This window comes from Martes martes (genome assembly GCF_963455335.1).
Source record: "Martes martes genome assembly, chromosome: 10".
NCBI classification, from domain to species: domain Eukaryota; kingdom Metazoa; phylum Chordata; class Mammalia; order Carnivora; family Mustelidae; genus Martes; species Martes martes.
Genome location: NC_137898.1, coordinates 64,134,478 through 64,162,040, shown reverse-complemented (window position 1 = coordinate 64,162,040; position 27,563 = coordinate 64,134,478). Strand labels below are relative to the sequence as shown.

At 51.3% G+C, this 27,563-nt stretch overlaps 1 protein-coding gene across 3 annotated transcripts in view; it reads left to right on the top strand.

Moving 5' to 3' along the window:
* TENM4 (teneurin transmembrane protein 4) overlaps nt 1-27,563 on the top strand; it is a gene marked incomplete at its 5' end in the record, with an annotated part of 373,412 nt that overhangs the window by 140,017 nt on the left and 205,832 nt on the right. For 2 of the 3 annotated variants that reach the window (XM_080816827.1, XM_080816825.1), the window contains 3 exons: nt 10,931-11,186; nt 21,186-21,284; nt 22,477-22,712. In XM_080816827.1, coding sequence (XP_080672953.1) covers nt 10,931-11,186; nt 21,186-21,284; nt 22,477-22,712 — 591 coding nt within the window. The remainder of the gene's footprint in view (nt 1-10,930; nt 11,187-21,185; nt 21,285-22,476; nt 22,713-27,563) is intronic. The other variant, XM_080816826.1, reaches the window with a different exon arrangement.

The following is a 27,563-nucleotide window of genomic DNA, read 5'->3' as shown; positions in this document are numbered from 1 at the left end:
GGTATTCGGCCTCCTGCGGGGCCGTGCAGTGGTGGGGGGAGGGGGGACTCAGGTTAGGAAAACGGCCTCATAAACTGCCCTGACCTTCCGTGCTGACATCAGTCTCAGCAAAGTGGGCTCTTCCCCGTGGGAGCCTTGAGAGTCGCTGTCACGATTTCCTCTTCATCTCTTCATGGCATCGTCAGCTGTTGATTAAAATATAAAGAGTTTATATCCACCTCAGTGATCAGCTGTCTTTCCCGTGCAGTTTGGAGAACATCAGGTCAAGTTTGAAGAGAAAGATCAGAGTGCCCCAGTGACACCATGGCCCTTGAGAATCGGTGGCAGCCCGTGGGCGACAGAGCCTGCCACACATCCCAGAGAGAAAAGTCATTCTAGCCTCACGGCCCGGGACATGTTAAGATAAGACCTCTGTCTCTGGAGCTCAGAGTCTGGTAGGAGAGACAGATGTACAAACAAAGTACGACCACTCAGGGTGAGCTCTGGGGGCTGGAGGAGCCCAGAAGAGATGCCTTGAGCCCACACTGGGGGTGGAGATGGTGGTCAGAGAAGGCTTTCTAGAGAAGGTGACTCCAATCTGAGTTAACCGGGTGAAGGGACAAAGAAAGGCATCTGTGCCTAAGAAAACAGCACGTTCAAAGCCGTGGGTGTGAGACAGGCAGTGAGCAGTTTCATGAGCGGTTTATAATTAGCCTGTTAACCTTGGCACCCTTTTAAAGAGGGAAGTGGAGAGCTGTGGGTGCTGTGCTGGAGTGGCAGGCTCAGGCCAGATGGCGAGGGGTCTTGTCCTATGGGTGCTGGGGAGCCCCAGAAGCTTTATCATGAGGGAGCAGTGAGATTGTTTTCTTATAGGAAGCTCACTCCTGCTGACAGATGGCAAATGAATTGGAGGCGGGAGAGCCTGTGGGCTGGGACACCAGTGTTGGCTGTGGCCTGGCCTCAGCATCCACTGATGAGACCTGACCCGGGGTGGTGACAGTGGGAGCGGTGAGGATCTGGTAGAAGAGGGAGGAGGTGGCGGTGATTCCCCAGGGTCTGGTTTGGTGGCCCAGGGGGTTGTGGTGAGATCAGGAGCTGAGGAGAGCAGTAGAATTGGGGACCAGTGAGCAGGGAGGCATGAGGTTTGGCTCGGTGCGCATTTCACCAGAGTGGCAGAGGCTCGGGGTGCAGGGATGAGGTGGAGGCCGGCTATTTAAGCTGCCACTTTAGCGACAGGGAGCTCACCTGGCAGGCAGCTCACTGCAGAGCTTGGCAGAAAGAAGGGTTTCCTTAATTGAGTGCTGGGGGCTCCAGGTAATGTCTGGCCTTTGTCCTGATTCTTGGTGCTAAAGCCCCAAGGAATAGGTTTGCCCCTTCTTCCATCCTTTAGCTGTTTGGGGGCAATAGCAGTGTTGTACGTGTCATCTTCTTCCCAGGAGATTCCCTGAAGGGGTAAGGGAAGCCACAGGAATCAGGCTGTCACAGGCTGCAAAGAGCCTCAGCAGGTCACCTACAAGAGCGAGGAACCTCATTTTTCAGGCAGACACATTGAGGTCCAGACAAAGGAAGGGACTTTCCCAAAGGCACAGAGTGAGTTCCTGGCAAAGCTGGGGACGGTTCTTTAATCTAGGACTTTCTATAGCACCATGTAATCGTGTGTGATTTCCCGGCTATGCATTGTGTGGCTTGAGTGACGGAACTTGGACACATCTAATCACCAGGCATTTCTGTGTTTCACCAGGACTCCTAGACATATGTTCTTTCTTGAAGCCCTTCCCCTAACCCGTCTCATTTTTAGGCTAACAGCATTGGTCCTTTGTCTACACCTGGAGGAACACAGTGCCTAAACCCTTCACCGCCCAAGAAAGCCAGGGAGAACATTACTCCTGGAGACCTCAGGGTAGGATCAGCCTATGAAATGCGGGCGTGACACACAGTCCAGACATCCCTCCTCAGGACCCAGTCCAGCTAATCAGCACAGTGTGCCCGTCGCCTGCCTCATTCCTACCGCTTTACTTCTGCGAATGCGACCTGCTCACTTCCATGAGCTTCTTACCCGCCCCGGCGCACGGCAGACTTCCCACTGAACTCAGTTCCACCCCTACGTGAGGCACACACTCCAATCTTACCTGTCGAATATGGTTTCTTGTTGATTCGGGACTTGACCTAACAGTTTAAAGGTCAGACCGTTTTTGAAAAGGGTAAGAAGGGGACAGTGGGAGGAAGGAAAACTTAACTTGACAACGCAGAAAGCTTTCCCAGGACAAATTCTGCCTGAGGTGGACACAGCTTTAAGTTGGGGGAAAGCCATGTACCCAGAAAAAAAATCTCCGCCGTGGCTACAGGTGGCCTTTTCCAATTTTATAGGCAGGGACTTTGTCCGCTCCCTCTGGGTCTCTGGTATCAAGCACAGGGCCTGTGGAAAGTGACCTTTGTGAAAGGAATGGAAGCAAGAAGAGAGGGCGGGAGGAAGGAAGCACTATGTTCCTCTTTCTTCCATCCTTCTGCCTTCTTTGGTGCCTAATCACACAGCATAGTCCAATATACAACTTGCTGTGCACATCCTTTGTATGTAGCTGCTCATCAACAAATGTCCCAGGTTCATCTGCCAAGGATCATACAGTCTTGATTTAAGAAATGGAGGAGACTCCCAGCCACCGCGGCCTCCTGTTTGTCGGCTGGGGAACTTGGAACTCAGCCAGGTTAAGTGCCTTGCCCAGGGTCACCCAGCCATTAGTGGCTGGGTGATAGTGGCTGACAGGGACAAGCCCAAGAATGAAGTCTGGGCCAATGGAGGTTGGGAGCCAGTCCGTCCAGGTTCAGTGGTGGCCCAGCCAAGGTGTTCGTACACACACTGAGGAAGATGGGTCCTGATGCTGTGGACTTGGTTTGTCTGTAAATTGCCATGACCCTGGGAACAGAGAGCAATGCTGATCACAGCTCTGTCTGGCAGGTGCTCTGACACTGCATAGGCAAAGGCAGCAGGATGCCCCTCACCCCCACTTGCACCCTAGAAGAGCGTTCATTGCTAGATGAGGAATCCCATGCACATTGTAATGAAGCCTGGGGGTTTTGGTTCACTCCTGTGACACATATTTGGCTTTAAAAGACCAGAAGTTGGGGTGAGCCCCCTAAGCATCCTGAAAGCTGCCCCTCTGGCTCCTGGGTCCCAGGGGTATCCCCAGCTCTCACAGGTGGCCTCTGGCCTCTCCCTCTGCTCCCCTTCACCTCTGTACCATCCTTGCTGCCCTAAGGAGCCTGTATCTCTCAGCCTGTGGGCCTTCGCTTGTGCCAGTCTCCCTGCCTAGAATGCCCTTTCCCTCCCCCTTATACACTACCACCCTATCTCTACTTCTGTGCTCAGTTCAAGTTCTTGTTCTTCCTAGAAGCTTCCCAGACCACTCCACCTCCAAAGTGCTGTAGCCGTGAAGGACGAGGTTACTGCTTCAGATGCTGCCCTGCAGGGGATGGGGAGAGGGAGTCCCCTCCACATCACTCCCCATCTTGCAGCACCCTGCTGTGCTAACCCTTAGCCACACCTAGCGGAAGCCAGGGGCGAGGGAGCCCAAGGGATGCAAGCCTTAGCAGTCAGCTCTCCTGTGACAGAGAAGAGCAGAGAATGAGCGCCGATGGGGTGGTAGTGGAGCAGGCAAATGAGAGCACAGCCTCATGGTGGCTGTTTGCCTGTTTTCACTAACGAGGAAGGACTACACTAAGTGCTCACTGGACCTATGCCCCTCAGGATCACTGGGTCGCCTGCCCGTATGTGCTGGCTTTCCTGGCCCCTCCTGCCAAATGCCCGCTGTGCTTCCTGTCCTTGTGACACCAGAAAACACTCCCTTTCCAGACACTCCCATTGCAAAATGACTCCCCCCCACCATGAGTCTTGTGCATGGGTTCTACGCGGTTCCCTCAACACGGCCTCTCAATGCAGAGCACTTTTGTAGCCTGTGCTCACCCAGCGTTCTCCCCTGAACAGTCACACTGTGACCTCAGGGTACCCTTTTCTGCCCCTCATCAAGAAAACTGGAAGGGGAGTCCCAGAAAAGCTCCTGCTCAGGGAACCTGGGTGGCTCAGATGGTTAAGCATCCGCCTTCAGTTCAGATCATGATCTCAGGGTGTTGGGATCGAGTCCCATGTAGAGCTCCCAACTTAGCGGGGGTCCTGCTTCTCCCTCTGCACCTGCTCGTGCTTGCTCTCTCTCTCAATAAAATCTTTTTTTTTTAAGATTTTATTTATTTATTTGGCAGAGAGAGACACAGTGAGAGAGGGAACACAAACAGGGAGTGGGAGAAGGAGAAGCAGGCTTCCCGCTGAGCAGGGAGCCAGATGCGGGGCTCAATCCCAGGACCGAGGGATCATGACCTGAACCGAAGGCAGACACTTAACAACTGAACCACCCAGGTGCCCCTCAGTAAAATCTTCTTCTTCTTCTTTTTTTTTTTTCTTAAAGATTTTATTTATTTATCGGAGAAAGCGCACACGCACGCATGAGCAGGCAGAGTGGCAGACAGAGGCTGAGAGAGAAGCAGGCTCCCTGCGAAGCAAGGAGCCCGATGCGGGACTCGATCCCAGGACCCTGGAATCATGACCTGAGCCAAAAGCAGCGGCTTAACCAACTGAGCCACCCAAGCGTCCCTCAATAAAATCTTTTAATAATAATAATAATAATAATAACAGTGATAGTCGTCTCCACCTCTTACGCAGGATCTCACAGTTTGCAAGGTGCCTTCATATACATTTGACAGATGGAGCAGCTGGACTGCAGGCTACAGAAATTGTCTGAGATTATACAGCTTGAAGGAGGGAGCGTAGAGGCTCTAAGTCAGACCATCAGACCTTGGTTGCCGACTGTGGTGACAAAGAGCTTTCTGGCCTCTCTAAATTGGTCGTGGAGGCCAAGGTTCATTAGCTGAGCTCTCAGCCCTGCTACATCACCGTCCCGAGTTAGTGGTGCTCGATGGCATTTTAATGGGAGCCAAATAACTCTTCCTGTTGGCATTCGCAGGCAGCTGGAGTTTTTGTGTTTTATGGTAATTAAATACCATCATCTTTCATATCTGACAATCTTTAGGGCCCAATGAACGACTGCAGTGCACACCGGGTCGCCGTGAACTCCGGAGCAAGGAGACCTCAGGGCGCCTGTCAGCAGTTTCGCAGAGCTGACTGTGGGCACCCAGCCTGGCACCCTTGCGTGGAGCCATGGCTGGCCTTAGATCGCAGGGCTGTTGACACATTAAAATTCTTTGCCTGAGCCAAAACCCTGGAAGTTCGTGTCTTTTCTCATGAGTGTGCTCTTATAAAAGAATAATGACCCACTCGGCTGGAGCCTCTCTAGCAGGCAGGCATACTGCCGTCAGCCCCGGCCCGGCTTGCGGTCTGGCTCTGCCTGGCTCACTCTCCACTCAGCCCCCAGAAATCTTCCTCAAACCCTAGTGATCACAGCACTCTCTTGCTTAAAGCCCACCGGGGACCCTCTCACCCTCTCGGGAAAGAGTTCTTTCAGGGGCACTGCAGACAACCGCCCTCTCCCCCCGCACCCCAGGCCTGCCTTCAGTGTATCCTCCTCTTGTGCTGCCGCCACCTCACCTGGCCATCCCACTGCTCATCCACATGCACCGCGGGCCACAGGCTCTCTCTCAGGCTTCTGGACCCCTCCCACGTGCCTGCTAGACACAGGCGGCAAGGTGTTTCTCCCGAAGCCACCCCAGCCCCAGCAGTCGGTCTGGCGGCTGCCTCCGTGCTCCCCGGAGCTCCAGCAGGGCTGTAGAGAAGGCTAACAGGGATCCTTGAAGCCACCGTTTGTGGGGTCTCACTGTGTGACAGGCATCGACATCAGCACTTCACCTGAGTCCGCTCACTTCCTGTGTACACAGCAGGGGGTTAACGGTGTGGGTCCGGGAGCCAGTCAGCTCTGGTTTCGAATTCCGACTCCATCCCTCAGTGGTGGTGTAATCTCAGGCAAACGGCTTACCACGCAGGTGCCTCAGTTTCCTCCTCTACAACATGGGGAATGATACTAGTACCTTTGTTGTAGGGGCATCTTAAGGATTAAATAATTCGAACGCTGAGACCCAGTCATATAGTAAGTACTCAGTAAATGTTAACGACTGCAATTCCATCATCATTGCCATTTGGGTAGTCTCCGAGTGTCTTCTATTTTACTGGACTGCGAGCAGCTCAAAGTCAGGGACCATCTTTGTTTCAGCTCTGGATCACCACGTTTCCCATCTACAGTAGCCCTTCTTCCTCTTCTTCTTCCTTTTATTACTGTTACTATTATATATTCATTTTACCCATGAGGAATTAGGGGCTCTGAGAAGTTAAGGGACTTGCACTAAATCATGCGGCTGGTCAGAGCCAGAGCCAGATCCAGGGTGGAGCCTGGGTCTGGGAGACCGCTGAGCTCTGCTCTTACCCGTCAGCATGCCTCCGGACATGGGCCGTTTGGCCAAGGCTGGGACTCATCCTCATCTTAAAACTCATCCAGTCTCTGCACACAGCAGAGGGCTGCTTAGTGTTGCTGATGGACTGAATGACCTCAAGAGCCTTCTCCCTAGTGTGCGCCTGAACCCAGGACAGAGCAGCACCTTGGTTTGCTCTGACATGCTTATCTGATGCTAGAAGGGGCCCTTTGAAGACGTGGCGCCCCCATGTGTCCGATTTTGGGTCGGGCTGCAGTCACTCTCCTCACTTCTGATCTGCATGTCGAAGGCGCCTTCCTGAGACCAGGGCTCCTGGAAGTCAGTGGGCTGTCCAGTGGGGGACTCAGCTGCAATAAAAGAGTGGTGCATTTGTGTTAGATATTTTCTTGCTCTTTTTCTTGCAAGTTTCTTTGCCTTGGAACCCCTGTTGCAAATGCTGTAGAGTGATTATCATGGGGATGATTCAGCACTTTACAGTTCATTCATTCAGCATGCCTTTATCATAACTTTGGAAGTAATAGTTACCAGTGCTTAGCATTACTGTATTCCAGGCGCTGTGCTAATGAGCACCTTACATACATGATCTCATTTACTTCTCATAACAACCCCAGAAGGTAGGTAGTATCTCCAGTTCGTGGTAAGAAAACTGAAGCTTCAGAGAGGTCAAGTAACTTGATCAAAGTGACACCGCTTGTAAATGACAAAGCCAAAACTTGAACCCGGGGCTGCCTGACATCAAAGCCTGGCCTCATTCTATTACCTACTGCTGGGAAAAGCATTCTGAAGCAGGCTTCTGATGATCTCGGTTCAGCGAGATGCTCCTGGAGGCTTCAGTGTTCACGCTTTTTGTGCATATAAAATGGAAAAAAAATGTCTGAGGGGTTGGAGGGAAGGAGCAACTGCAGATATATCTGAGAACTTGTAGGAAGCAAAACTTCTCGCTGGAAAACCAGGCTTGCAAACCTCAGATAAGCAAGTGGCCTTTACTAAGAGCAGTGTGCGGCAGAACAGTAAAAATGACTCATATCTGGGCTCGATTCAGAGATATACTTGGAGGCTCTATCTGTGAAAAGAGGGTGTAAATTGGAATTTACAGCACAGCTTTGCAAATGTACCGATGCCTCTACTCACAGGTAGCAAGAGAGAAGCCATTGCTCGTGCCAGCAGGAAGTGCACCCAGTTAATCTGCTCTCGTCTCCCCCACATTCTGGAAAGATTGATGAGGGATATAGAGATGCATGGCACGTGGTCTCTTCCCTCAGGGAGCAGTGGAAGCCCAGGTACTTGGCACTTCAGCAAGAGCTCTCGCTTTTCATCTGCCAGAGTGCGGCAATGGAGGAATGTGGAGGAAGGGAGGAATGGAGGAATGACCAAGGGCCAGGGAGGTGAAGTGAGTTACCAGAGGCCACACAGCCAGTTTGTAGGGATCAGTAGAAAGTTGGGCCTCTCTTGGGCCATCTGTACGCCGTTCACCACCGCGTTCCTGACACCTGGGTTACCAGGACTGGCACTCAGGAAATGCTGAATGAGTGAACTAGTTCTGAGTTTCCCTCTCAAGATAGGAGTCCATATTGGAGAGGGGGAAGGGAAAAAAAGAAGGACCCTCTATGTCTGTCCCCTACCCTCCCTTTCAGCCTTAGGAGCAGAGGGGACTCCATTCAGACCAGAGGAGACAATGGCTCTTAGGAAGATCATGTCTCTTGTTTGGGGTCGTGAGTCCCAAAACATGGAGTTTTTCCTATGGGAACCTGGGAAACCTCAAAATCCCCTTTCCTAGCATTCTCAGCATGGAAGGGATGAGGGAAGGGGGGGAAACAAAGGGCCCAGCTGAAGCACCCAGGTGAAGTCAGCAAAGGACTGCATAGGCCCAAGCTCTAGAGAGTCTGGGTTGATCTGCCATGATTTTTTGTACACAAATGTCCTCCACACTAGGTTTGTTCTCACGGATAGACTGTCCAAGCCATTCACAAGAGCCGTTTACTCAATAAACCTACATTGAATACCTGGTCAGTTGTAGGACCTGTGATCGCCAGCGCAGAGGGAATAGGGATTTTTATACCTACCAGAAGAGGCAAGATGGGGATATAGGTATGCCAGCTGTGAGGGAGAAGGAAAAGGTGAGTGGTCCAGGTTACCTGCCGTTAGCACTCAATGGAGGGAAAAAGAACTTTGGGGAGGGTAGATCAAGGAAGGCTTTCTGGAGGGGGTGTTATCTGAGCTGAGCTTCAGAAAATAGAGGATTTGGACCAGGGCATTTCTTATCTTCACAGGAGAATTTCCTTTTAGAAGTTAGTTTTTTAGATATATGACTAGTGGCCTTCACATTAAAATCTCATTATTTCAGGACCCTCGGCAGTGATATTCTAAAGACTTACCAAGCCAGAGCCTGGCATCCCCACTTCCACTTAGTCCCAAAGCAGAGGTCTGTAGGCTTGCAGGCCAACCTGTCCTGACCCTGACCTCAGATGCTTGCTGTCTATACTGGGGGGGGGGGGGGGGGGACGGGGTAGGGCCTGCCTTCGGCCATGGACTGAGACAATTCAACTGGTGTCTGTGTTTTATACAAAGGCATCATGGTTTGGTAGCCAGAATTCAGGCTTTGGATTAGTAAGGACCACTTCCTAGTTCTGCAGACCTCAGCATCCTTATCTATAAAGTGGGACTGATAATAGTGCTGCTTTCTGGGGGTTGTTGTGAGCATTTGAACAGTTAAGGCTGTGAAAGTACACATAGTACATGCTCGGGCCCCAACTATCAGTATCAGTTAGGTAAACATGCCACGGAGAGGTTGACTCCTGGTGGGGGGCGTGGAGCGAGGGCTAGGTCACCCCTCTCTGCTGACCTGCTGATAAGTATTGGACAATAGTGGTCCGGTCCCTCTCACTGCTTCGGTGCCCTGGCTGGCAGCCAGCAGCCTGAAAGGCCAAGGGTAGGAGGGACACTCAGCCAGCCCAGGAGGCTGCTTCTGCTGCTGGCTTCTGTCCCAGGCTCCAAATGTCTCCATTAAAGTGCTGCCTGAGGACAGCTGGACAAAACAAATGACCCTGCTATTCTCGCCTTCTCCCTGGTCCAAGGCTGACTGCTCTCTGCCTGTTTTGGCTCCCCTGCTCTCTTCCCCCCCCCCCCATTAAGGTTCACCCCTGCTGGCACGGCAGGCCTCATCTTCAGAAGGTACCACTCACATTCCTGGGGACCTTCCTCATTGGAAATGAGGTTCTAGCCCCTGCATCGCTGCAGCAGTCCTCTTAGCCTCTGGGAGAAAGGCATGGTGGGAGTGCAGGGGTGGGGGAGGAAGGTGATGAGAGGTAGGACTGGGAAGACAGGTGTGGGTCAAATTCTGAAGGGCTTGTTGGACCCTGTGTAGGCTGTATCCTAAAATCTGTTTTTCATCTCTAAATCTCATGATAATAATACCTATTGTTCCAAGTAGCTGAAGGGAGTAAATAAAAGATTTATCTTAACTCCCTTGTCTGTAAAGTGGGGATGAAAACAGTATCTGCTCTGCCCTGGGTCCATGAAGATCAGCTCAATTTAAACATGTAGAGAGCTCAGAATGGTGCTGGGCACACAGTAAGTTCTCAATAAATGTTAATGGTAGTTTTTAATAACCCCAGGTGGTGGGGCGCCTGGGTGGCTCAGTGGGTTAATCCTCTGCCTTCCACTCAGGTCATGATCCCAGGGCCCTGGGATAGAGCCCTGCATCAGGCTCTCTGCTCAGCAGGGAGCCTGCTTCCTCCTCTCTCTCTGCCTGCCTCTCTGCCTATTTGTGATCTCTGTCTGTCAAACAAATAAATAAAATCTTAAAAAAAAAAAATAACCCCAGGTGGTTTTTAATTGCACTCACTCCCTTGACTCAAAGTTCACCTCCTCCCCGCTCCCCAGGCCATCAGTGACCACTTAGCTACCACCATCGCCCCCACATACCCAGGCCATAGGCCCCTTCCTGGCTTTATGTGTTCTCTGATTTGTCACCACCTCGGTAAACGATATATTTCAATTATCGTATTTGTTTCATTTACTATGTACCATTATATAGAGTTAGCATTTCTCAATTTTTAGCGTCCATTGGAATCCCCAGAGTTTGTGAAAGGAGATCGGTGGGGCCCACCCAGCTGTTCATGATTCAGTAAGCCTGGGGCAGGGCCCGAGAAGTCTCACTTCTAACAAATTCCCAGGTGGTGTCAGAGCTGCTGGTCACTTTGAAAAACGCTGTCCTAAAAGTACCAAAGAAATAGTGCGAAGATGGCAGAGGCTAGTTGTTTTATCTTGTTTATTGTGTCTCTCTTTTCGAATTTAAGTTTCACGGGGACAGGGATTTTGTCCGTTTTGTTCGTTGATGTGTCTCTAGCACTGAAAATAGTAGGAGCTCAATAAGGGTCTGTCGAGAAGCCCACCATCTCCCGACCTCATGGACACGCACTGCCCGCCACGCCCGTTGCTCCCGCTGCTCCCGCGTGGCCCTGGGGCCCGGCCGTGGCCGTGGCCCGGGCTCTGCGCCCTGCTGACCGCGCGTGTTTGTGCCTAGATCACCCTGGCGCCCTGCAGAACCACCCTCGGCTCCGAACGCCGCCGCCGCCACTCTCGCACGCCCACACCCCCAACCAGCACCACGCGGCCTCCATCAACTCCCTGAACCGGGGCAACTTCACTCCGAGGAGCAACCCCAGCCCGGCGCCCACGGACCCCTCGCTCTCGGGAGAGCCCCCCGCCAGCGGCGTCCAGGAGCCGGCCCACGCCCAGGACAACTGGCTGCTCAACAGCAACATCCCCCTGGAGACCAGGTGCGGGGCTGGGGGGCGGTGGGGCGAGCCACAGGGGCGGCAAGGCCCTTGGTGGGGGGGGGAGGGTCCCCCACCTCCCTGGCCTGGGTGGCTGGGGGCGGGGCGCTGCTCGGAGAGGCAGCTCTCCGGCTGGCTGGGAGAAGAGGGGAAGGGCGGCGGGGGAGGGGCGTGGGGCAGGAAGAGCGGGCGCTTGCGAATCCAACAGCCCTGAGGTTCGGGGCTGGCCTGCGGCCGAGGAAGGTATGAGCAGTCTGGGCCCTTTCCTGGTCTGTGCAGTAGGGGTGCTACTTGCTCGAGGGGCTGTTGTAAACGTGGATGGGAGCTGAGTGTGTAAAGGTGGCAGACGGCAGGCCCTTGGTCAGCGTTTCATGGCGGCCCACACTCTGCCTTTCCCTACTGTGGTCTGGTCACCCAGTGCCTGGCCTGGGGCCTGCCTGGCCTGTGGTGGGCGCTCCAGGAATGCTTCCTCTCCTGTCCTCTCCTCCCCTCTCCTCCCATGGACTTACCCCTTTACACCCCAAACCCTGTAGTTCCTACTACCGACACATCATCAACTAACTTTGGGTTACAGGAGCTTTCATACTTGAGATATGATGTCATTCTCATCGCTTCACGAAGAAGGCGGTATTGTGATTTGTGATCCTGTCTGGGAGTTTCAGAGGCCGAGAATCAGAGAGGGGCAGTGACTAGCCCAGGTTATAGGGACAGTGGATGTGAGGTTAGGATGTGACCCCAGGTCGGGAGACTGGTGGGCAGCGCTATTTCCTACACCACAACCACCTTCCCCAGGTCTCCCTGGCCGGGCCCCTCCGCCTCCGCCTTCTTCCAGCCTCACAGACTGCTTCCGTCAGGGGTTGTCATCAGGTCAGCTCCGTTGCTGTCCTCCTTCCCTCTGGTGAGCCACTGTTTTCCCAAATGGAAATGAGTTGTTTTCTTTGTAAATAGTTATAAAGGCATACGCGCTCATTGGAGAAAATGCAGAAAGCTGTAAGGACAACAAGCAGATTCGCCCATAATCCCACCGCTCTGAGAGGAGCACTGCTGTCTGGGGGACAGAGCATTTCCCTACATTCTCCAAAGCTGAAGCGCCCCGGACTGGTGGGATTAGAACCTCCTCCCCTTCTACCCTGCCTCTCAAAGTAGTGGGGAAACCTAGATTTTATTCTCTCAAACCCCTCTTCTTGATCCGTGGGGAGGAGACACCATCCCACATTCAAAGACGAGCAATCAATGTATACGTGGAAAGTGTGCCCATCTGACTGTACCTGGCACGTTGCTGTGATAGTTGCACATCGAGCGGGTGGGATCCAGTAAGGAAAGAGAGTCAACATCCTTTTGTGCCGTCTTACATTTTACTCCTGTGGAATTGTTTTTCCAGAAGCAGAATTTCTCAGAGATACAGTCCAGCATGCCTCACCCCCAGTCTCTTAATTCATATTGCTTCTCTTGACATCCTTTAAAATCAGGTGCGAGTTGTCCTCCTGTGCCTCCTTCGCTGTCTTCCGTGAGGGAGTTCCATACCTGTGTGTCATACCCCCCACCCAACCCCCACCCAGGCAGCTTAATCAGGGCTCCGTTATTTCCAGGGCGCTTACTGAATGACTGCATGGGGCTGAGAGAAGCCAGCGGATAATCAATGGTTCTGAGTCTCCGCATGGAGCCCAGTAGCCACTGCCTCTGCTTGGATGTTCATTTTTCTCACTTAGGAGCAAAGTAGGTGGTTCTCCAGGTTTTTCAAGGGAGAGGAAGATAGAGGCTGAGCAGCAGGGGCGTTTTTCCCGATGGCTAGTGTGAGATGCTGGGGTAGTCCCAGCTGACCTCTCTTGCTTCATCAGCCAGACAACACCTGCCTTTCTGACCTTTTGTCCTCACACATCCATTGCACAGGCCACAGGGAACTTTTGTTTCCTTTGCCCTTACACTTTATCACCCAAGTAATAATCGTTCTACAAAACACTTAGGAAAAAGAAAAGAAAATCACATATGTCTACCACCAAATGGGTACCATTGTTAATATGCTGGCATATATATATGCTCATCTGTACTGTTGTATATAAGTCTGTATAGATATAATTATATACATACTTAATGTTCCATATGTGTGTGTCTATAGGCGTATATGTCTATGTGTAGCTATCAGTCTTCCCCCAGATATCCATTCCTTTCATGCTCCTGTGCCTTTGCACGTGCTCTCCTACAGCTCTCTGCCAGAGCTGCCCTCCTCCTCACTTCTGGCTCTCACTCCTGGCTCTTGCAAAGTCTGACCTGTTCTTAAAGACCCAGATGAAATGTTGGAGGTGGGCCTTCTCTGTGGCCCCAGAGTTCTGTGCACCTAAAGATGGTTTAAAACTGGGAGAGGTGCCTGGCACAATGGATGACACAATCAGAATTCTGGACCTTAACTCTGACCTTTACTGGTTGATGGCACAAAACCAGCAAGGTTTAAGAGAGATCAGTGTCACATCATGATGGCAGATGGAATCACAGGTAATTTTGACCAGTGTGGTGAGGTAAGGAAGAGAACAGCCTTTAGGGTCAGGGGACCTGGATTTTTGTCTTGGCTTTAGCACTTACTGGCCCAGCAAGTCCGTTTACAGCCCTGAACCTTGATTTCCCTGTGTAATGTGGGATAGGAATTCATGCCTCTTAGACTGGGAGGAAGTGAATGAAATATCAGGTAAGAAACATAAAGCATAGCACCTGGCATGAAAAAACACACTATAAAAATGATTTCCCATTTTTTTCATACATATCCGCTTCACATATCAACCCTGTGAAGAAAAAAGTCACAAAAAATATTTACTGAGCTCCTTCTCACCAGAGGGGTTAAGAGGAAATAGTAGGTTGTATCTTCACTCTGGAGAAAGAAGTTTGGCCCTGATGTTCTGAGGACACAAATGATGATCCTTTCGCTGAAGCCAGTTGTCATACCACAGGTTTTGGGGGGGACCCACCCTGCGCTCCAGCCCCCACCCCATTGCTCACTGGCTGTGGACCTAGACCTGGCATTTGTTCCTCTCTGAAAAGGAGAAAATACCCACAACTCCGTGTTCTGATTATCTGTTCTGCATAACAAATGCCTGTCGAACTTGGTAGCTTAAAAAAACCCACCAGTTGATTTTACTTAGAAGGGTGAGGCAGGAGCTCCAGAAGAGCCAGCTGGGCCCTTCTCCCCGTAGGGTCAGGGGGGAGTCAGTCAGCGGTGTCAGCTGGTGGCTCCTCAGGTGGCGTCACTCACGTGCTGGAGCCTTGCAGAAGATGGCTGGGTGGCTGGGCTCCGTGGCCCCTCACCCTCTACCGTGATCTCAAGGCCTCTTCACCCAGTCTTCCCAGTGGGGCGTGGACTTCCTACTTCGCAGCTTGGAGCTCCGTGGCCCTGAGACAGAAGTCCCTGATCTACTCAAAGGCTTGGCCTGGAATGGCATAGTGTTTCTTCTGCCCCCATTCTGTTGGCCGAAGCAGTCCTAGGTCAGCCAGCTCCGAGGAGAGGGACACCAGGCCCGCTTCTCAAAGGGAGAAATGCTCAGGGATTTTCAGCCGCTTCTAACCCACCCTCGTGCCTCCTGAGGCTCTTGTATCGATTATATACCATCCTGTCTGAAAATGTCTTGGCACACAGTAAGTGCTCAATTGCTTACCATGTAGTGTTTGTCCTTCAGCAAATACTGAGTGCCTACTGTGTGCCCAGCAGGCAGTACATGTAAGAGGACTGACTCTCGCGGTGGGACAGATGCCATGATGGCGGTACACGCCATGAAGCAGTTTTAGTTGTTTCTGGATCTTCAGCAGGCAACCCGGCTTGCCACATGATGGGTGCTGGAAAAATACTACCTCGGGCTAAAAGAATGAATGACAGAACAAATGAATGAAAAGCTAGGAGTAACGTGAGTGGGCCAAAGGGACGACTTCCTAGTGGCCTGGTACTATGGACTGACAGCAAGCAGGAGTTCCCAGGTGGAGCTGGGAAGAAGGGCATGAGAGCAGCACAGCTTCAGCAAAGGCCTAGAAGCCCAAGAGACCAGGGCCAAGTTGAGGTGGTTGTCGTCAACAGCTATTACCAAGCCCCATGAGGATGGGGACCGCCCCCCCCCCAATGCCAGAGAAACAGTCACAGGCTCTTCTCTAATTATCAAACTCAGTCTGTGTAGAGAGTCAAAAATGAATAGCTGAGCAAATAGCGTAACAGCTGGCAGAATAACCAGGAGGGGGTAGATTTCATGCTGGGAGAGAAGAACGGCAGGCAGAAGGACAAGTGAGAGGGAGGACTTGCTCAACCCACTGCTCCTGGCCCTCTCCGCGGGTAACTGAGTCCCCTGGGGGAGACCAGGCCTCCCTGTGCTTCCTACAGCTGGGCTCCCATGTTGCTTTGAGGCCTGCAGGTGCATCTGTGGTCCATTTTGGTGGGATCTGTGTGTTCAGGGTCCGCTAAACCCTGGTCTAATTCTTCACACTCTGCAGCATCAAATGCTTAATTGATTTCATAGGGATTGTCTGATTAATAACCTGTCAGCCTCCTGTCAGATGAAGGGGAAGCCAGGGCACAAGGCTGCCAGACCCCTGCTCTAGCTCATCAGATCCCAGGCCTGGTTTGGGAGCCTGAGGCCAGTTTTGTGGTCATGCTCAATTTGGGGAATAGCCCTGCTCACCCATCAGGGATGGGAGGCCATCCTGGTAGTCTCCACCCAAGCTTGGTATAGTTTCCAGAATAGCACACAGTACCTTCTAGTGGACCAGGCTAACTCCTGAGCATTGCAGGAAACTGGGATGGACAACTGTCCCTGTCGTCTGGTGATTCAGTCACAGGCATGCAGAAAACACAGCCACTGTCCTATGAGAAACTCATGGTTTTGTAAGGAAAGCAGACCCTTCCTTACAAAATGACTGAATGAATGAGTGAAGGTGGCACTCTGGGTAATGCTGTGACTTGCAGGGTGGGGGCAGGGTACTCTGAGCAGAGAGGAGCTGTGGCTCCCTGTGCATGGGAGCATTAAGGAACAATCAGCGAGCACGCCATAGAGCCCTTACTGGGGCTCCTTAGAGGGAAGCTCATCAAAGACTGAGCATCCAGGGTTTTTTATTGGGGGCTGGTCACATGGCACCTCCTGCCTGGCAAAGGCCCAAATTCCAAACTCACAGAAGGAAAGCAGGTGTTCAGCATAAACCATATTGTTTGTAGACACAGTTAGACCCTGAGTCAGCCGCTCCTCAGTTAATGGTGAGAACCTTCCTGAAAACCTTTGTTCCCAGATACCAGCCAAGGGCCAACTTTACAAGCAGGCCCTTCAAAGCATAACAGGACTGCTGTGGTAACTGTTCTGCACAGGTAGGAACATTCTCATCATCCCCACTTTAGAGATGAATCTGAAAATAGGAAACGGAAGTAACTTGCCTCGGGAACCACAGAAAGTGAGTGTCATACCCAGGCCAGCTGTCTCCAGAGCCCATGGACCTAGCCACTCCCCAGCATTACCTTCCTGATTATTCAGACAGGCATTGGTAGAAACTTGCAGGGGAGGAAGGAGTTCTGGGATGAGGGGCAGCTGTGCAAGGCATGGAGCCAAGAAAACTTAGTGCCTTGGAGAGATGACTCAGAGCTGGGGGACATGGGAAGGCAGGGGGCCTCATGGAGATGCTTGTAAATGAGGGTCAGCAGTGGAGGGCCTGGAGTTATAGGAAGATGAGGTTGTCCTTCTCCCTGTGGGCATGGGGCCCGAGGGGGATGGAAGGAGGGGCCAGAAGTTCACATCTTTTGAATAGGAGAGTAACATTATAGGATTGACCTTTTAGAAGGATCACTATGACCTGGAAGACCTGGTTCATTTGTTTGTTTGTTTCTTTGTTCATTCATTATTCAAATGCTAACTCTAGAACTAGGTCTTTTTGTGGTCTTGGCCAAATCTCTGACACCCTGCACACGTGGGGGCTTTCAGCTGCAGAATGTGGGCACGGTGCTTGCCTGTCCTGCTCTACTAGGGGGCTGTCCCCAGGCTTTGTGGGGGAAGCACAGCCTGGAACAGCAGGCTGGTGGTGAGAAGATGAGCGGGTGAACAGGGCAGTCTGAAGAACTGCGCTGTGCAACAGTCTGGCCGCTTCCTTCCCAGAAGCTACTTGCCCTGTCCTTGGAAGGCCAGCGAGCTCTGCCTGCCCCGGGCTGGAACTGGAAGCCCCTGCCGTCAGGCAGCTCGGGACCTTGCCCCAGGCCTCCCCTGAGGCTTGGAGGGCAGCCAGTCCCCTTCCCAATCTAAGAAGAGCCACAGGAACAGTATTGTGCTCAGCTGTGCCCCCTCTCCTGGGACTCCGCCCCTCTCTCCTGAGAGGCAGCTGGGGACCCGGGGTGGGGGGTGCAGTGAGATGGGAGAGATGTGCTTTTGAGTCCCACCTCTACCTTTTGGTTGCTGTATGATCTTGGGCAGTCACTCAGCCTATCTGGGCCTCAGTTTCCATATCTATTAAAATGAGATAACAGCACCCACCAGTGGGAGGGTCACGAGGTTCAGGTGACTCCGGCGTCCATCCCCGAGTTCCCATCTGCGGTAAGCTGGAGACCATGTGTGACTGTGCCCTAAGGAGGCTTCTGCAGCATGAGTCCTTATGAGGGAATCCTTGCAGCTTTTATTTTTCAGAAGAACTGTAACCTCACCGTTGGGAGCAGGCGGTGAACAGGAGATTTTTGGGGGTAGCCCTGAACTGGGAGTCCAGACACCTGCGGTTTTTTTCCAGCTCTGCCGCTAACTTGCTGTGTGTGTGGGTGCAGGACACCTGTCTCTCTGGGCCTCAGTTTCCTCAGCAATCACATTGCTGATGTGATTGCTAACTGACTCAGAACTGAGTTTCAAAAGGACAGAATGGGGTATTTGAAGGCAGTGGTAGCATTCCGAACTGGCGGTATCTTCAGCAAGTGGTAGTGTCCCCCCAGATGCCCGAGTTGTCGTGCATGTGGAAACTGTTTCAGGGTTGCATGCAGTCCGTCGCTCCAGAAACTCTGTCGTACTGCACCGCCTCTTGCCTTGTCCTAATAGGTGTGTCCTTTTAGGAGAGAATGGCCTGCCCACTCTCTTTATATCATAGAAGTAAAAATAAAAAACCACCCTTGATCCAGACACTGGAAAATCCCACTATCAACATTTCGATTTTGACCCTTCATGTCTTTTTTCTCTGAATATGTTTCTTTCTTTCTGATGGGTTTTAAGGCTCACATGGGACTGTCTGAGAGCCCAGTGCTAGCCTAGCGATGCAGGCCAGGCTTCCAGAAGTACTTGGGAGCGTGCCATGCAGCCAGCTTCAGGGCCCAGGGCTGAGCTCCCATTGCCTCTGGGCCCTGTGGGCAGGAATGGTGAGGACCTGCTCAGGCTGGGCCACATGGACTGTGCAGAGACTGGAAATTCCCTTGTGAACGACAGGAAATGGGGGCTATAATAATAAAACACTTGTGCTCGCCTCAATTAAACACTGTGTGCCTGCAGTATGCTTCCCTTTGTATACCCATCATTGACAGTACTCAGCAAATATTTATTGAGTGCCTACTCCTGTGTACCAGGCACTCTTCTAGACTCTGGGCACATGGGCAGAGAACAAGTCAGATAAAAGTTCTACCCTTGGGGGACTGAAATTGCAACAGGGAAAAAACGTGTGTGTGTGTGTGTGTGTGTGTGTGTAGTCCTGTGTGGAAAACTAAAGCAGTGCAAGGGGCCAGGTGTAATTTAGGAAAAGCAAGTTAGCCATAAGAAGAGAAGGAATGGCCCATGCACATGTTTGGGGGAAGGCAGTTCAGGCAAATGACAACAAAGGCTTTAGCTGTTTGGAGTAACAGCACGGAGGCCAGTGTATACATAGCACAGAACCTGAGGTTGCAGAGCTAGCAGGGGACCAGATCTTATATGGCCAGGTAAGGACCATGGTTTTGTTCTTATGGAACCATTGGAAGGTTGTGAGCAGAGAAGTAGCACAATCTAAATTATGTCGTAGCTTCCATAAGAAGTGATCATCCCTGTTTATGAATCCTGAGACAGACTTACCTGCCCGACGTCTGGGGGCAGAAATGAGACCACTCTGAAGGGCTTCCACACCCCTGCAGTTCCCCTCAGACACCATGGGAGTCCCCAGGGCCATGAACATGAACAGCCTGGGCACCAGGCAGCTCAGAACTCTCTGATGGGGGAGGTCCCCACCACCGCAGCAGGACTCAGTGGTTCCAGCTGCTAAACAGTGTTGCCTTGTGCTCTCACTGTCCCCAAGGATGCTCATGAAATGACACACTGGAAGTACTTACAGCCCCTCCTCATTTCTGTCTGTAAGTATGGCCAGGGAGGTGGGCAAACCCAATGCCTGGGCAGGGACACAGGGTTATGAGGCCCAGGGGCCTGGCTTCTGGGGTCAAACAGACCAAGTCTCTGCTCCTGCTCTGCCACTTGCTTACTCTGTGATAAGACCCTGGAAAAGTTACTTTTCTGAGCCATGCTTTGCCAGCCTACAAAGCAAAGATGATAGGGCTGATTTTGCAATGTTGTTGTGGGGAGTAACACTGACAATAAGTAATATGGGGTTCTAGAACAGTGAATAAGAGACGGTGGACAGAGGGTAGATTAACATTAGTACTTCCATAATATTTATCAGTATTAGTACTCACACTATATAAATTAGTACTAATGTACATTAGTCAGCATTAGTAATTTTTGTTTAGCCCTTATAAATTCTTCCAACATTACTCCTTGGGTCCTACATTCACTTTGTGAACTTAGTATCATCATCTCCATTTTATAGACGAAGAAGTATAAAAGTGGAGGAGGTTGTGGTTCTAACACAAAGTCACAAAGCAAGAAAGAGGCAGGAACGGGACCCAAATTTGTGTTCTCTGGCTCTCAAGAGCTGGTTGGTGTCGGCAGGAAGGTCTCTTGCAGGGCCAGACTCAAAAGTTAGCTCTCTGCAGTGAGCCCTTCTTTGAGGCGGACACAGCAGGCTGAAGCCCCCACCAGCTTGTTTAACACGATGCCCTAGACGGTCTTCAGTTGAGGGGGGAGCAGCGCTTAAAACTACCAGAAAACGGGCTCCAGTGCATGCAAGTGTGAGTGATGCCACTTGGCAGGCATGGCTGAGAGCAGAAAGGGCAGGTGTGTGTCTCCTCCTTCTGTGTTAGAAACAGCAGTGTCACAAAACACTGCGCTGCCCTTGGTGTACTTGGGGAGATCGAAGCCCCCTCCTCTGTCTTCTGAGGGGTGGCGTCCTCACCAGTCAGTCGTCACTGAGGTCTCTGCTCTGCGGAAGGACCTTGACCCTCTAAATATCATCAGCATCAACTGGGGGGGGGGGGCTTGTGAGAAATGCAGATTCCCAGCCCCCCCAACCACCTCCTGACTCTGAATCTCTGGAGGTGGTTCTCTGCAAGACATAGCTCTTTAGACGATTCTGATGCCTACTTGAACCTGAGAACCACTGCTTGAGAAGAAAATGGCCCCAAATTCTTGTCATTTTTTCCCCCTTTGGATTCGCAAAGTATCTCAGTTGTTGTTTAAACAGATGTAGACTATCTCAAGCAGAGAAAGTAAGGGCTTTGGAAACAGATAAACCTGAGTGCGGATTCCTCCGTTCAGCCTCGCTAGCTAGTGACCTTGGCGAATCCTGTCACCTCTCCACATCTCGGTTTCTTCGTCTGTAAAATGGGGACATGCCTTCCTTGCATAGCCTATTTTGAAGATTTGAAATGAATGGCTGTACCATGCCTAGCTCAGTGCCTGAGACATAACCAGTCTTGATCAGGGACAGCTGTGACTGGATGGCCACAACCATCAGACGTTCAGGTTCGTATAGAGAATGCTCCCTCTGGATGCCCTGCTCCAGGCAGACCCCTTGCACATGTGGCTTGCACACAGACCCATCGCCTGGCAGCCGTGTCCGCTGATCTCACGCACAGCTGCACCAGACAGCTACTTTGTGTGTTTCTCTACTCTCCCCCTTCATCGATGCATGACTCATTGCTTCATTCATGTCTCCATGTGTGCGTAGAAACCTAGGCAAGCAGCCATTCCTAGGGACATTGCAGGACAACCTCATTGAGATGGACATTCTCAGCGCCTCCCGCCATGATGGGGCTTACAGTGACGGGTAGGTGACATCCCCATGGTCCTCCTCTCTCTGCATGCTCTCCCTCTGGTTCTGGCACCTGCATGCAGACCCTGAGACCTTTCCCTGGGATCTCCTGCGGGAGGTGATGATGCCATGGTGCATGCCCATCCCCAAGTCCATGTTCAACTTGGAAGAGTTTATCCTTGGAATTCCCTGTCTTCAGCATATTAACAGCAGCATTGTTAATATGCAGCTCCCAGCATCTCATTGGCTGCCTCTGCCATTCTGAAAGCCATCTCGTAGCGATTTTTGTGTAGCACGTTTTTATGTAGCCCTGAGTAGCTGTTCTGTGGCCTGAGACATCTTGCATCCCCAGCAAGGTGCAAGATTGCTCTAAGATTTCAGAGGGAAGCAGTGCAACCCGTGCACCCCATTTCCCAGGCTGTGTACAAATTCTCCCATGGCCATGGTTAAAGGCAAGCTCTGGAGGATTTCCTGATACCTAGTTTGGCCACAACCATGTGCTTGGACCATGCCACGCTGCCCTAAAGACTGGAGCTAGGCTGTAGGATGCATTTGCCCTTCTCTCCTGCACAGCTTTTCCCAGGGGTTTGGAAGGCAGCGTCTGGCTTCTGAAAGCCTTTGCTGCCCTTGGTTGTACCACAGCCAAGAGGGGACTCAACCGTGACATGAACCTAACAGTGGTTTCTGGGTTCCCAGTCCCTAAACACCCTTCAGAAATAATGGTATTTCATGCCTCCACCGAGGTACACTGGCAAAATAGGTATGGGAGAGAGAAGAAAAATTTAAGTTCCATTATCTCCAGGGCACAGAACATGATTTTAGATGCTTTCCAAGTCTACCAATAATTTTAGAGAACAGCTCATATAAGACCCAAGAAGCAGCATCTCAGCCCCATCCCTTCCCAGGAAAGGGGTCTCCACACCCAGCCTTCTGTGGGGTTGGGAACACGTCCTGCCTCAGCCCGGTTGGGGAGGGGGGTGGATTCCCATGGGTAGGGCTGTCCCATCCATGTTCTGTGGAAGCGTGTGTTCGCGTGCCCTGTTGTGTGGTCAGTGCGTGATTCTACTCTCTGCCCCTCCCGTCTTCTCTGTGGCGACTCTGTCCAGGCTCCTCCGCATGCTTCTACCGCTGCCTCTGTCCTCCAGGTGGCTCTGGGTCCCTGTGAGTCTGCAGACCCTGATGGCCCCTGGCTTCTCTCCATCCCCAGGCATTTTCTCTTCAAGCCGGGAGGCACCTCGCCACTCTTCTGCACCACATCACCAGGGTACCCTCTGACGTCCAGCACGGTGTACTCCCCGCCGCCCCGGCCCCTGCCCCGCAGCACCTTCGCCCGGCCGGCCTTCAACCTCAAGAAGCCCTCCAAGTACTGTAACTGGAAGTGTGCGGCCCTGAGTGCCATCGTCATCTCAGCCACGCTGGTCATCCTGCTGGCCTACTTCGTGGGTAAGCGCCTCCCTCGCCCCAGCTTTCCTTTGTTCCCCTTGGTCCAGCCTGACAGCCCCATGTGGTGAGCCCTGCGGCACTGGCCTCCGCCCCCAGCCCATCACAGCCAGCTCCCTGGGACCCTCTTCTCTCTGCACGTAAGCCAGGAAGGGCTCTTGGCAGCTGCTCTATCACGTCTTGGATGCCTTGCGTGAGGCCTGGCGCTCACTGACTGGCCTTCGGGCTGTGAGTGTCAGGGATGGGAGTCACCACAAATGACACGTTGGAGAGGCTGGCAGGCCTCTCCTGCTGGTGCCGCGAAACTGCGGTGAGGAGCAGGAAGGACACAGGGTCCCTTGGGGTTGGATTGGACTCCGCCGACCTCAGCCAGGAAGGCATGTCTGAGGGAGAGGTCTGGCAAGGTGGTCTGGGGGGACTGTGGACACCAAGGTGCAGAGTGGAACCCTGGTTAGGAGCCCAGGGAAATCCCAGCTGAGGAGCAGCGGGTCCCAGTGAGCAGTGAGCGCTGGCTGCAGGGTGCATGGAGACCCCCAGCAGCTCTGACTGGGCCTGCCTGCCTGCCCCCAGGACACCTCCGAGATGGAGGAAACTTCGCTGGCCCCTGCTTTGCTGCCACAGGAGGCCATCTGCTGGGTGCTCTTTTGATGAATTTCCCACACAGCCTGGTCTCCTATGTCATTCCAGCCACTGTCTTTGGCCTGCTCCAGGGAAGACGGTCCTCTAAAGAGATCTGCAGGCATGTGTGGAGTCAGCTGCCTCTGTGTACATCAGCCTGTTAGTAAAGACATCTGAAGGGGTTGGCTTAAACCTCCGTCCTTTCCAGCCTTCAGATTCTATCGTTCTTAAGTTTAAGGCAGGTCATGCCAGCTTGAGGACGCCTTGATCTCATGCTGAGGAATTCTGAGATAATTCCGCAAGCAAGGGGGACTTTTCCAGTGAAAAACCCAGTAACCAGAAACAGAAGTAACTCGCATGGGGCGGGGGAAACAGAGTGTCGTCCACCGTGGAAAGGGACTCTGTGATAGGCAGAGGCACTGTGGATGAAAAAGGGCATTGTGGTGAGGTAGGACATGCTGTCACTGGAAATGATGAAGGTAACATGCCCCCCCCCCTTGTTTAGGAGAAGGGATTTGAGCATGGAAGGAGCATTTAAGATTCTTGAATTTTATAAAAATAAGTAATCAGGAAGATGACAGTCCCTCAAACAGGGAGGTCTCCTTATATATCTCGAGCCATAATAAGCTTTCTTTGATATGCCAGGTCTCTTTTCCCCTTGTGAAGATTGATGGAGAGAATCTCATGGCTCCAAGGCCACGTTGGCATACATTTCTTCTCTTCTATGTGATTGGTTAGCTGTTGCTGCCTAGAAAGCTGTGTTAAGAAGAACCCTGAGGCTATATTTAGGCTCAAGGGGAAAGGGTCTCTGTGTTTGATTAGTAATGTCTGTCGTGGTCACCAGTGTGGAGAATTATCAATGACGTACCAGGCATTTGCCATCCCTACTATGGGTCAGTGGGTAAAAGGAATAGCTAGACTGGGGGAGACCAGAGGCCACCCAGGCACAGTGAGAGGTAACCGGGTTACAGGTGAGGGCTGTGAATGTCCCAGCACCATCACCCAGCATGAAAGTTTCTTCCCGGTACCAGTGCTGTATCCCAGCTAACCGTTAGCACAACTCTTGTCTTTGACTGACATGTTTCCTAAATGAGTAGACTTTGGAACAAGCAGTGTCATTGTTCATCAAGAGTCAAATCATTGGCTACGTAAAGACATCAGCTTGCACCAAAGTCTTCGGTTTCTGCCACATAGCCTGGTTCAGGAAGAAAGAATATGTCTTTGTATGAGTCCATAAACTCTCTTCTGTTTTACATCCCATGAGCTGCTGCTTCTCCCACATAATAAGAATATGGGGGTCAGTCTTCAGCAGTCTAAATTTAGATAGGATCTACTGGGAGGAAGTGAGCTCCCTGTTGTAGGAAGGGTACAAACAGAGCTCAGTGACCACACAGCAAGGATAAGTTTCAGGGGCTGACTGGGATTTTTCATTGGATGTCCTTTAATTTTCCTTCCAACACTGACAGTGTTTGAATCCATGATTTTTTGAAGTTTGTTTTTCATTCAGCAAACCATATGGGGTACCTGCTTTGGGCTAGGCTCTGTGCTAAATGTCAGGGCTAAAGATACAGTCCCTGCCCTTGAATTGTCCATAGCTTACTAGAGGAGACAGGCATGTCAGCAGTGAACTGAGGCCACTCGGGCGCTGTGGGAATACCCAACACCAAGAGCACTAGGGGAGGCTCGCTGGGAAGGGTGATGATGGAGGCAGTCAGAGTCAACCAGCAGTAAACATGCAGAGAGCAGATCTCAAACCCAGGGAAGTTTCAGACTTGAGCGAGGACAGTGCGGTGGTAAGGTCATTTTCTGTGTTGGAAGATTTGAAGGGTGCGGGAGCTAATGAAAGAGGGTTTGGTCAGATCGGGAGGATCACCTTGGAGGCCAAATTACAAACCTTCCTAGATGGGCAGTGAGGAGCCATTGGAGGGTTTTAAGCAGTGGCAGGATATTGTCAGACTTTTATTTTAGAAAGGGAAGTGTAGGAGAAAGAAGGATAAGCCCTGTTGCAATAAACAGGTCAGGAGAAGCCAAGGGCCTCAGCTGGGACGGTTGCAGTACATGCAGGTGGAGAGGACGGGTGGTAGGTCAATTTAGGAGAATCTGTGTCTCCTGTTACAAGTGGTCAGTCCACTGATGGTTGTTCTTACTCAGAATAAACACATCCTTCTGATAAAACGCTCTCTCTGCAGAAACATAAAGTCTGGATAGATTGCATATCCAAGGACCAGGTCAGATGGGTAAGAACTGGGGTGTTCCCTTGGTTCCCTGAAGACTCAGAGCTTATACCCAGCCTCCCACTGCCCTAGATTCCATTCCCAGCTGTGCCACCTAGCCGCTGTTCACCCTTGGGCACCTCATTTCTCTTTCTGAGCCTTGAGTTCCTGATCTGGAAAATAGGCACCAGCCATTACATTAGCAGGATGTGTGTGAGGCTGGAGTAAGCCAATGCAGGTGAACCCATCGCAGGTGCGAGGCCCAGACTCACCTGTCCTCAGGGCTGGGGTGGCAGCCTGGGGCTCGGTCTCCTCCAGTTGCTGGGGGCAAGGGACGGGTGTCTTGTTGCGTGGCCATAATCACAGGCTGTGATGACTAACTTGGAAGGAACTATCAATTATTAAAAATCAAATTAATTGTCTCAGCCGAGCACAAATATCCTTAACAAAGACTTTTCCAGCAGACCAACTGATCTAATCAACAGGCACAAGCACAGATATTTAATTAGATTTTTGATGAAAAATTGTGTTTAATTTCAAGTATAATCAATTATTAATTACTGTAATGAGTGAGTCTGACTGGGTTTACTAATTAACTCATTTAAAAATTATGAATAACCTTTTCATTTGTAATTATTTTCTACATCCTATCATGCTGCAGATAAGAATTGTATCATTTCACCAGCACCGAGGGAGGTGAAAACAGGGAGAGAAAGAATTGTTCTTTCTCTGCTCTCTGCTCAGGGCTGCCATATGTGGAGGGAACCCTGACAGATCCATTTGACATTTGGTTTTAGTTCGAAAGTTCCCGTTCATTTGCAGAGACATCTGCAGTTACTTTCATAGAAAGAGAGAGAAATCACAGCTAGCACTTGCCACCCACAAGGACTGCAGGGCCCGGGGCAAGGCCTCTGGGCTTCCTCCCCGCCAGGGGTGTTACTTGGCTACTCTAGTTTGGGGGGGGGGGTAATCTCGGAATGATCCTTAAGAATCCTGGGGCATCCCATCAGAGATAAGATGTAAAGGACACCTGTTCAGAGAGGTATCTGTTGAGCATGAGTGCCTTGCTTTACTGGCCCGTTCTTCCCATGAAGGTCTTTGAGTATTTGAATACTCTACCATCTCTTTTCTGAAGACAATAAATCTGTTTACAAAATAGGGAGAGCGTGATACAGAGGGAAGATTAGTTAAAAGTTCGAACCATGAAACTGTACGGCCCCAGCAGTAATGCTTTATTTTATAGCAGCTAATTGTTTTTAAAATATTTTCACCACAAAAGGCAAGTGTAGTGTAGTGTCATAAAGATAACAGGGGCCACTTTTGTCGTTGACAATGAAGAGCCCTCAGCTTGGGTTGTGTACTGCCCAAATGCACCTCCTGTTTCCAGCACTTTGCCTGTGTTTTCTCATTGAAGCCTCCCAAGGATCCTTGAATTCTTCTCCCCAGTTTACAGAGGAGGACACTGAGACCCAGTGAGCTAGAGTAAACTACCTCCCTCACCTGGTAAATGGCAGGACTGTAGTCTCCCCAGCCCTTGGCACTCAATTTTTTTCTTTCAAGTTCACGATCTTAAACTTTACGTGCTGACTTTGCCACTGCAGTAGTTGGTATTTTGAGTTTTTGCTGAGCGCTTGGTATCGGTCCAAGCCCATTATGTCATCTCTCTGAACATGCACAACAATTCTGTAAGTAGATTTTATTTTCTGTATTTTCTAGAAGGGGAAACTAAAGCTCATAGAAGTTAACAACCAGGCAGGGTCACAAAACCAGCAAAGGACCTAGGATTTTAAAGGCCATGCTCTCTTCCACTATGATGTAGCTTCAGGGTTTGAACAAATGGTGTAGAATCCAAAGGTCCTGCTTATGCCTAGCTTCATCACTTGCTGACAGTATAAATTCGGGCAAGTTGCTTAACTTCTCTAAGCTCGGTTTCCATTCAGGTTCCTATAGCAGGTGTGGCTGGAATGATTACCCCATTTTACACAGGAGAAATTTATAGCAGTGTGGTTGAGAGTATGGGTTC